General features: G+C 57.1%; 1 protein-coding gene across 1 annotated transcript; it reads left to right on the top strand.

The window, feature by feature from the left end:
• Positions 1-2,690: 2,690 nt before the first annotated feature.
• Positions 2,691-9,427, top strand: ARRDC5 (arrestin domain containing 5). Its single transcript, XM_079116653.1, has 3 exons — positions 2,691-3,364; positions 4,708-4,913; positions 8,702-9,427. Exons 1-3 carry the CDS (start codon positions 3,112-3,114, stop codon positions 9,239-9,241), a joined length of 999 nt encoding a protein of 332 aa, XP_078972779.1. The 5' UTR covers positions 2,691-3,111; the 3' UTR covers positions 9,242-9,427.
• Positions 9,428-10,882: the final 1,455 nt, after the last annotated feature.

Genomic DNA, 10,882 nt, shown 5'->3' with positions numbered 1-10,882 from the left:
ACGGCGTTTGGGAGTTGCCGGAGGCCGTGCTGGGGGCGGGTGCCTGCCTCCTGATTGGCCGCCACAGTGGCGGGAAGCAAGAAAGGGGGTTAGGGGCGCCCCACCCCGCCTTGATCCACCCTCTTCAGCTCCGCCCAGCTGGTCACGGCCCCGCCCTGCCCTGCGCGCTCTTAAAGGCGGGCCCAGTGCGCAACTGGGGGCCCTGTGGCGGGACCCAGGCCTCCCCCTATGCGTATCCGCAGGAGCCCTGTGTGGACACCCCCAAGGGCAGAAGCCCCAGGAGAGAAACCCGCTAACCTCCTAAGTCCGTTGCCTGCAGCTCCCCTGGACACACATTGACCAGTAGGGCTAAGAAGGCCAGAATCTATAGCTACAGTGCAGGAGAATGTGAGGACCCCCAAGAGACAGCCTGTACCCAGATGGGTGTACCCAATGACAGCCCCACTGTCTTGCTTCAGGACCCGCCAGCGCTTCTCACTCTACCCACTAGCAGGGCTTGTTCACTGCCTCTTCCCGCCTCGTTTTCCCGCCTTCTCTGAGGCTGTCCAAGCGAGCAAGGCTGCCCTGCCCCCTCTGCCTGGCCTGTTTCATTCTGGCCACTGTTGGCGGGCACACAAGTGACCTGTGCTGGGCACCTACCAAGTGATTGGACAGGGTGCTCAGAACTGAGCAAGGCGTACTTCCCAGGTTGGTCGTCTCGGTCTGGGGGAGAGTAAATTCTTGTCAGGGAGCACAGGCAAGAAATGCATAGATACTTTCAGATCGTACTGAGGGCAGTGAAGAGAGGAGAGTCCATGGAAGCTGGGGAGCGACCAGCAGCCACGTAGGGGCTGGGGAGAAGGATCTCGGGTCAGGGGTAAGACAATGTGTCTCTGAGTATCTGATGTTGAAGCCGAGATCCAAGGCAGGACTGCCAAGGGCGGATGGACATACCAAGGTGGTTTGGGGAGCAGGAGGGAGGCCCGAGGAGTACAGGGCAGGCTGAGGCAGGGAGGGGGCACAGATGGGGCCAGATGGGCAACAGGGAAGACCCAGAAGCCCACAGGAGGCACCTCAGTCTTTCTCTTACAGCAGAGTAGCACTGGAGGTCTGTGACCAGAAACAGCTTGTTTCATCTTTCATTTTCACCAGATTGTTGTAGCACGTGCTGAAATTCCATTCTACCAGAGCTACTTCTGTTTTTCACGTGGCAGACAGTCATGGCCCCTGAAAAGTCCACGTCCTCATCCCGAGAAACTGTGAATACGGTACCTCCTGCAGCAAAAGGGTCCTAGCTGCTCTAGAGATTTCGAGATGGGGCGGTTACCCAGAATGATCCAGGTGAACTCAATACCATTACAAGGGTCCTAATTAGTGGACTAAGGAGGCAGGAAGGCCCAAGTCTGAGAAGAAGGTACAATACCAGAAGCAGGTGAGAAGCAGGAGGCCAAGAGGCAAGGCATGTGGGCACTACAGAAACTGCAGAGGGCATGGAGACTCCCTTGGAACACAGCCCCAGCAATGCCTTGATTCTAGACTCTAAGACTCACTTTGGACCTCCAGACCTCCAGAACTGTAAGAAAATAAACTGACCTGTGTTGTTTCAAGCCACCGCATTTTTGGCCTTTTGTTACAGCAGCTATAGGAAACTCATACAATCTAATATGTGTAGTCCAGAGGTTGCTGTTCACTATCTCCACCTTGGAGACTCGTTCACTGCCACCAAATTTTGGATACTTGGCCATATGTTGTCCGCACCACAGGTGTGAGCAGAAATCAAGCACACCTCCCCACCCAGTTCTTCCCTGCCCAACTATGTGAGGTACATGGGATCGCGCAAAGGAACCTGGCCTATTCACGAGACCGTGTCATCCATGTGTGACTACCATTACAGAAGCAGCTGAAAAGGGAAGTATCCCTGATGTACACTTGGTGCAGGGAACAGGCCGGAGCCTTGGGCATCTGAAGTTGACAAAGAGGTGTCCATCTTTCCCTGCAGAAAAAACTGAAGCATGGTGATACAGGACTCTAATTTCCTAATCATTTTGTTAATGTCAAAATTTCAAATTAGCTCAAGTTCATAATTGATGAGTTGACTAATTCAGGAAAAAAAAAAAAAAATATTCTAGGCATCTCAGAAAGGAGTTCACAAACCAGTCGACAGGTGGTCAATGTCCCCAAAAGCTGTCACTTGAAATAAAGCAGACTACAGCAAAGATAACCAGGCCTGACAGTCTGAGTGGGTAATATCTAGCATCTTTTCTGCTTCAGCGTCCCTCCCACTGAGGCACCACATGCAGACAGACACGGGAAGCAAAGGCCTCAGTTTCCCTTTTGCAAAATGACACTCTCTCAGAGGCTGTTAGGTCACTCAACCAACTTTTATTGACAGGACCATCCGCCTTGCCCGCGTCAGACCCTGGGTCAGGCAGACGTTGGTGGGCACCAACCTCCCTGACACAGTCTCCCTCTGGAGGGACTTACTGATGCGGGGGAGCACGTTTCACAAGAAACATCAGTCATGCAGGACGGGCTTCCAGAGGGCACGATGTGCGGGGCCAGCACTCAGACCTACACGCCCGCAGTTCACACCAGATTTCATGTCCTGTCCCCGGCCCAAACTCTTTACCATTACAGACTAGGTAACGAAGAGCCTTTAACTGGAAGATGATCAAATGTGGCACCGAACCTGAGATGCACAGATGGCACCCTGGGGGTACCTGATAGGACACAAGATGGTCCCTGGGCCTCTCTTTCCACCTGTTAAGGGAGCTGAGGCTGTCCCCCACCAGGTGGCTAGAAGAGTTCTTCCCTACTCAGCCCCCAACTCTGGTCTGATGGCAAGTCTTCTCCACGTGTCAGGAACAGTGGCCACTTGATATTGGAGGGTCTGAGTTCTGGTTTTTAGTTATTCCGTCGGGAAAGTGGTCAGGCTACCATTTCAAAAACGGGTGTGAGCCGCGGCTCACACTGGACAGACAGCCTTGCCCCCCCTCCTGGCCTCTGTGTCTACCCCTCTGGAGTTTTGGGCCCAGCGATGTCACAGACAGTTGATGTCACTACAGTCAAGGAACCCGGAATCTCGGTGGCTTGGGGGAGGGGGAAGGATGTTTCCCCACCACCCCAACCCCCATGTCTATGGTAAAGTCCATCGAATTAGTGCTGCCCAAGGATGCAATCTACCTGGCCGGCTCCAGCATAAAGGGGCAGGTGATTCTAACCTTGAATAGCACCCTGGTGGACCCCATAGTGAAGGTGGAGCTTGTGGGACGGGGTTACGTCGAGTGGAACGAAGAGATCGGGGCTTCCCGTGATTATAGCAGAGAGGTCATCTGCAACAATAAGGCCGACTACGTGCACAAGACGAAGACGTTCCCGGTGGAGGGTAAGGAGAGGCTGGTGGCCAGCCGTAGCCACGTGGGAACCTGGGCCTGGAGGGTGAAGACATCTGGGCACTGGGAATAGGCAGTTTCCGCCCCAGGAGCAGCCAGGTAGAACAGAGAGCATCAGGCCAGGAGCAGCGGTGTTGTGTCCTGGCCCCCTGGAGGCTGAGGCAGGAGGACTGCGGTGGGAGCCAGGGCAGCTTAATGAGACCCTGTCTCAAAATAAAATAGCAAAGGCTGGAGTGTGGCTCCATGGGAGGGCAGCCCTGGGTTCGATTGTCAGCCCAAAAAAAAGTGCCAGGGTCCAGTAGTGGTAAGGGCTGGCCTCTCAGTAAGGACAGAGCTTCCTTTCCTGGAAGACCCCTGCAGGTGCCATCTCGTCACACTTCCAAGCAACTGGGTTTCCCCGGAAGCCTGGGCCTGAGCCCATCACTCAACAAACGTGGGCGCTGCAAGCCAAACAGGCCGGCTAGGGTTCCGGGAGTCAGGCTGCACCTGCCAGAGAAGGGGGCGGTGAAGAGAGGCCGGGGACACCAGGAGGAAGAAACAGGACGCTCACGCACAGGGGGCAGCCGAGAGGGGCCTGCGGCCTCTGCCTCCCTGGTCAGTCAACAGATATGGGGGCTGGGGGAGAGCTCGGTGGCCAGACCGTGCGCCTCCCATACATGAGGCCCTGGGCTCCACTCCCAGCACCAACAGACAAAATCAAGACACTAAGCCCTCCTGCAGGCCAGGATGGCAGGCCGAGCTCCCTGGAGGCAGGAAGTGCTAGCTGTGTGGCCCCGCTCTATCCACACTGCCTAAAACCACCTCTGGCATACAGTAGGTGCTCGGCACATGCCCGGAGAATCCTGAGGCCCGAACTCCACTTTCTTTCTTTTTTTTCCCAGTACTGGGCATGCTTGGAACCCAGAGTCTCAGGCCTGCAAGCCCCCTGCCAGTGAGCCACCTCCCCAGCCCTTTTTATTTTTTGAGACAAGGCCTTGGTAAGTTGGACCCTGCTTGTGACCCTCCTGCCTCAGCCACTCGCGTTGCTCGGATGACAGGTGTGCACCACCACATCCAGCTGCAACCTCCGCTTTCTCCAGTCCAGAGTTGGGGTGCCCAAGATCACATCAGTACTTCGGGTGCCCTGCCAGCCACGTCCCTCTCCCATCCTGTCAGGGACTAATGTTTATGGGCCAACAGAGCAGGTCCTTGAAAGCACAGAGATGGGCATAGCTCAGGACCAAGGAGCCATTCCCAGAACTGATACCTCCCTGTCCAAGCACTAAACAATGGGGGAAATGAAGAAAAGAAGAAAAGATTCTAGAACCTTCTGATGGCCGGTGTGTTTTGCTTTCAGATAATTGGTTAAGTGCAGGCAGCCACACCTTTGACTTCCATTTCAACTTACCTCCCAGGCTTCCTTCCACCTTCTCCAGCAAGACTGGACACATCTCCTATTTCATTCAAGCCACCTGCATGGGCCGCGAGCACCTCCTAGCCAAGAGGAGGACGTACTTACTGATTCAGGGGACCTCGGACTTCCCCCCCGAACAGTCATTCCAGGTGCCGGGGGGCCCATGGCAGGGGCAGCCTCCAGGCTGCAGAGGAGGCTGGTGGGTGGTCACAACACGGGGGGCCATGCGGGAGCAGGGCAGTGTGCTGGCCCAGAGTGCCACAGATGAGTCACCAGCCAGGCCAGGAACTGAGCCAGGGTGACTGAGCCCCAGGGCACATTCGAGGATGTCTAGAGACATGTTGAATCCTCATGCCCAGGGCTGGAGGTGCCATTGGCACCCAGGGGGTAAGAGGCCAGGGACAGCCCCCCACAACCCAAAGGTCAATAGGGGCCTTTAAGGGAAAAGAAGAGAGAGGCAGTTTGGTCTGTCAGGGGACATTGCTGGGTGTCACGACTGGGAGCTCCTGACATGGAGCCGGGAGGCCAGGGATGTCGCTCAGCACCCCGCAGTGCCCAGGATGCCACCCAGAGACAGATAGAGCCGTGGGCCCATCAGTAACTCAAGCCAAGCAGAAGCAGAGACCGATGGGTGGGAGAGAGGCGGGACACCCAGTGGCCCTCCGATCCCTCGAGACCTCAGAAAACGGAGCTGGTGTCCCTAAGAGGCAAAAGAAGGTGCTTCAGTCCCAGGAGATGGAAGGACAGTGCAGCTCTGACCCGAGTGCAGGACACTTCCAGATCCTTCCTGAGGCCAGGCCAGGTGCAGGGGGGAAGCCGGGCAATGGAATAACATTGGTCAAGGTCACACACCTCCCCAGGGAGTTCTGTGTCATCAAAGCATTAAGATGACAGAGGCCACAGGCTGGCATTGTGATTCTCAAGGTCAGGGCGAAAAGGCCCGCCCCACCTGCTACCCTGCAGCCACGGCTTCCTCCTCCGTAAGGTGCGCAGCAAGGTCATCCCAAGGGCGATGGCGGACTTCACGCCTCTTCATTCCTGCCCCTGTGATCGCCGGGTGGCACAGACACGCCCTGGAGCAGCCGACAGAGGCGTGACCTGGACCTGAGACCAGCAGCCCTAAACTCAGGCCCTGCTCCCAGGGTGACCTTGAGCAGGCCAGGTCCCCTCTCTGGGCACCTATGGGAACTAAGGGGGACACAAGGTGGTATCACAGCTGTGGCTCAGCACACAGCCAGGTGGCCCAGGGCAGCAGGCAGCACCTCCAGGAGTCGGAAGTGCCCAGTTCAATGAAACGGGAGCAGAAAACACCCCCTCCACAGGCGGGGACTCCGCCCGGGAGTGTCAGGCGTGGGAGGAGGCGGCCAGCAAATGAAGAGCTAGGTGCTTGCCCGGGCTGGGAGCCGCTGCCCTGTCGGACACAGGGCTACTTCCACGTCACTGATCCGAGGTCTCCCTTCCTATTTTCTCTTCCATTTTTTTATGGTGCTGGGGACTGAAAAGAGGGTCCTGCGCTGATGGCCCCGGGCGCTGGTGCCCCGCAGGCCTGGGCAGCAAGGTGGGCTTCCCACACTATTTTTTATAAAATAAAAGAATAGGACAGGTGATGGCACAGGCCTGTCATCCCAGGTTCTTAAGAGCCGAGGCAGGAGGATCGCCAGCCGCCAGCCTGAGGCCACCTGGGAACTATTTTTTGAGGTGATGGGGTGGGACCCAGGCCTTGTACCTGCGAGGCCAGCACTCTACCGACTGAGCGACGTCCCCAGCCCCAGCCGGGGAAACTGATGGAGGGCTGGCCTCAAGATAAAGTTTAAGGAGGGCTGGGAGTGCGGCTCGCTGGTGGCGCCCCACGCACTCAATCCCAGCATCAGGAAAAGTGTGTATGTAATACGCGGGATGAAAATACGAGATCGCAAGCAACTGGTGCTTCGCGATCCCTCTCCCCGCCAGCCAGGAAACCAGGGCCTGAGGCGGCCCGGCGGGTGCTCCACCCTGAGCCCCACCGCAGCCCCACGATCACCTGGGTGGTGGTGGTGTGTTGAGTTGTTGATGGACAGCACGCCTTTATTTTATTTATTTATTTCTATGCAGTGCTGAGGATGGAACCCAGGGTCTCACATGTGCTAGGCGGGCGCTCTGCCACGGAGCCCAGCCCCAGTCCCTCAACTGTTTGTTGGTTTGTTTGGGGAACCAGGGATTGAACTCAGGGGCACTTGACCACGGAGCCACATCCCAGCCCTATTTCACATTTTATTTAGAGACAGGGTCTCACTGAGTTGCTTAGTGCCTTGCCGTTGCTGAGGCTGGCTTTGAACTCGTGATCCTCCTGCCTCGGCCTCCCGAGCCGCTGGGATGACAGGTATGTGCCACCGTGCCTGGCTGGTTTTTAATGAAAGAAAAGCATAGAAAATGTCAGAAGATACAAATTTGGTGGGTTTTAACCAACATTATGATTAAGAAACGAAGGTCTACCAGCTGGGTGTGGTGGTACCCTGAATGCTCGCAGCCCACGAGGCTGAGGCAGAAGGATGGCAAGTTCAAAGCCAGCCTCAGCAACTTAGCCAGGCCCTGAGCAACTTATTTAGTGACTGTGTCTCTAAATAAAAAATAAAAAGTACTGGGATGCGGCTCAGGGGATGAGCACCCCGGGGTTCAATCTCTGGTACCAAAAAAGAAAAGAAAATGAATGCCAGACTTGCATAAGTAGAAAAGAAAAGAACAGAAAAGTGAACCAGAGATGCCACCAAGATCTTGCATATGAATGGAATACTCGGAACAGAAGATCACATCCGTGCTCAAAAAGTCTTGGAGTTTAGGAGCATTTTGGATTTTCGGATTAGAGATACTCAATAGCGTCTGTGGGAATATCCCCCAAACACTCAAATGGGAACCATTTCCCACCAGGGCCGCTCAGCCTGCGTAACTTCAGGGAGCGTGCTTCCTCTGCAGGTGCACCTGTGAACACAGCTGTGTCGGGTTCCACACGGTTAAAATCTTACGGGAGAAAGTAGCCAGGCAGGCGTCACGCGGTGGTAGAGCGCCGGCCCGGTGTCCTGAGCCCCAAGTTCCACCCCAGCCCCGCCACAAAGCCAGGATGCACGTGTGAAAGCTGCCACGTGGGGCGCGCAGGGCCTGGGACACGTCCCAGCAGCCCTTGCAGACCTGGCAGCCCCCGGGGAAGCACGGGAAAGACGCCGGCAGGGGCTCCCACAGCGTCTACGGCCAGACACGCAGGGAGGTCGGGATGGATGGCAGGTCCTTCTGCAAGGCGCCCAGCTGCTCTCCTGGACACGAGCGGGCAACCTGAGAAGCAGGCACATGGGTGAATTTTAAACACGGGATGTTGAGTGTGCACAGGCAGCTGACTCGCTGTCTACAGCGGCCCCTGCACGTGCCAGAGGGTCAAGTCCCGATAAATCCGCATGCTGAAAATACCTGTAACAGTAAAATCCACCGAATCCAGCCAACCTGAGCACCTCAGCTTAGGCACACGGCACGCTGCACAATGTTGGTTGCTCCCCTTCACGATCCTGGGGCCACCTGGGAGCTGCGGCTCACTTGCTGGGGGTGGGGTGTGGCATCCATATTTAAAATCAAAATGCAGTTTCTAGTGAATGCATATTACTGAAATATGTGCATAAGCCCAGGGTCTTGTTCTTAGACTGTAAGAGATTCTCTGTCTTCCGGAAAAACAATGCTCCGAGAAGTCGAGCCACTTATCCAAGGTCACACAGCAAAATAAAGATGGGAGGGTGTTGTGCTGATAAGGCCATTGATATTCAGACCAGTAAACAGCCTGGGTTAAAGGAAGCTGGGAGGCAACAGCAGGCTTTTGGGTGCAAAGCCCTGAACCTCCGAGGAGCCCGGGGATGGGACGGGGTTGGGCAAGCGGGTCCACCCGCCACGGCCCTCACCGGTCACGCCCTTCCCCCTGCAGGACCCGCTGTTCGTGCAGGCTGAGAAGAAGGTGTCCTACAACTGCTGCAGGCAGGGCCGCGTGTGCCTGCAGATCCAGATGGACAGGAACACCTTCACACCCGGGGAGAAGGTGGTGCTCACCTCGGAGATCCACAACCAGACCGGCAAGTGCATCCGCACGGTGGTCTTCGCCCTCTACGCCCACATGCGGTACGAGGGCTTCACGCCCACGGCCGAGCGCCGCTGGCGAGGGGACAGCAGCGAGCTGCTCCGCCAGGAGGCCCACACCCAGATCGCTGCCTTCAGCAGCACCAAGGTGGTCAGCACCCTCAGCCTGCCGCTCGTGCTGTCCGTGAGCACCAGCCTGCTGGACGACCAGATCGTGAGGACGCGCTACGAGCTGGCCGTCACCGTGCACCTGCCCTGGTCTCTGGCCAGCGTCAAGGCGAAGGTGCCCATCATCATCACCAGCACGCCCGCGGACGCCACCAGCTGCCAGCTCTCCCTTGGCGGAGAGCCGGCACCAACTGCACTGAGTGCCCAGACTTCTAAATATTAAAAGCTTTATCTGACTCTGCCAGGAGCCTCCATCTTCTTGGGGGGCATGGGGAGTGCGCCCAGGGCCGCTTAACCACGGAGCCGCACCCCCTGCCGCGGTCAGGATGTGAGGTGTCCCCAGGGCTCACCTGTGAGACTGGCAGGTTCAGAGGGCAATGACGGATTGTGAGGGTCTGGACCCAGCCAGCGGGTCAGTCCCGGTGGGCGATGAGGTGGCGGGTGTGGCGGGGGAGATGGGGTTGGGCGTGGCTGGGGTGTGCATTTTGTATCTGGAGAGTGGAGGTGCTGCTTCCCTCTGCCACGCTTGCCCGCCGTGAGGTTCACCTCGCCTCACGCCCCGAGGAATAGAACCAGCCTTCTATGGACTAAGACCTCTGAAACCGTGAGCCCCAAATAAACCTTTCCTCCTCTGTAACTGCGCTGGTTGGGTCGCTGAGTCACAGTAGCGAAAAAACTGACTACCTCCCTCGATTTTTAATATATTGTTATTTAGAGACAGGATCTTGCTGAGTTGCTTAGGGCCTCACTAAATTCCCGAGGCTGGCTTTGATCGTGTGATCCTCCTGCCTCAGCCTCCCCGGCTGCTGGGAATACAGTGAGCCCACCAGGCCTGGCACTGGAGCTCCTGGTCTTGCAGGGGACACCTGGATGGGTCCTGGAGGGGCAGCACAAGGCCATGGCCCTCGTTCCTGTGCGCCAAGCATCCGCCTCTCAAGAAAGAGCATCAGGACGCCTCCAGCCATTAGAGAAACAGATGAGAAGCCCACGGGGGTTCCACCGCACCCGCCGGGAGGGCAGTCATCGGGACAGGAGGGGCAGTGCTGGTGAGGATGCTAGAAGGCGCACTCTCCCTCGATGCTGGGGCTGCAGATGGGGGCAGCCGCTCCGGAAAGCAGTATGGAGAGGCCGCAGAAAACTTGGAATGGAGCCACCCTTTGACCCAGCTCGCCCCTCCTCGGCCTATACCCAAAGGACTTAGATGGATGAAGAAAATGGGGCACATACACACCATGGAATATCACTCAGCCATAAAGAACAGTGAAATTATGGGCTGTGTTTGTGGCTCAGGGGTGGAGCGCTTGCCTAGCACACGTGAGGCACTGGGTTTGATCCTCAGCAGCACGTTAAAAAACAAAGAGTGATTTTGTGCCTTTTGCTGGTCAATGGATGGGTCTGGAGACGACCATGCTAAGTGAAATAAGCCAATCCCAGAAAGCCAAAGGCCAGGTGTTCTCTCTGATATGCAGATGCTGACACACCACAAGGGGCGGGAGGGGTAGAAGTCCAGGGGATGAGACGGACATGGAGGGAGGGGCGGGACGGGGCGGGTGGGCGAGAACGGGACCTGACTCCTGTGCTGCTGGTGGACCCGCGGATCCAGATCCTCGGCCTCCTCCGAGGGCAGCCCAGGGCCCTCAGCGTGAGCCAGGGCTGCTCCTTCCCACCCTCGATCGCGACCAGGTCCCGCTTGAAACAAAAGCCTACAGCCATCCTGGCCTGCAAGGGCCTGGTGCATTGCGAGTGCCTGCAGCTTGGCCTCCTGAGGAATGGCCAAGGTCCCTGCGGCCCCCACAGGAGTGACTGTCGGCCATAGGGCCACGGGCTGCGGAGCCATATGCACTTGATGGCGGGTCTGGCAGCA

The sequence above is a fragment of the Sciurus vulgaris genome, assembly GCF_902686455.1.
Source record: "Sciurus vulgaris genome assembly, chromosome: 16".
Lineage (NCBI taxonomy): Eukaryota > Metazoa > Chordata > Mammalia > Rodentia > Sciuridae > Sciurus > Sciurus vulgaris.
This window is presented reverse-complemented; position numbering and strand designations above follow the sequence as displayed.

What these genes read in the sequence shown, in the direction of transcription:
- ARRDC5 (XM_079116653.1), top strand. Translation starts at nt 3,112, where the DNA reads ATGTCTATGGTAAAGTCCATCGAATTAGTGCTGCCCAAGGATGCAATC. An exon ending in GAAGACGTTCCCGGTGGAGG is followed by an intron (nt 3,365 to 4,707) that starts GTAAGGAGAGGC and finishes TTTTGCTTTCAG; the next exon opens with ATAATTGGTTAAGTGCAGGC. An exon ending in CCCCCGAACAGTCATTCCAG is followed by an intron (nt 4,914 to 8,701) that starts GTGCCGGGGGGC and finishes TTCCCCCTGCAG; the next exon opens with GACCCGCTGTTCGTGCAGGC.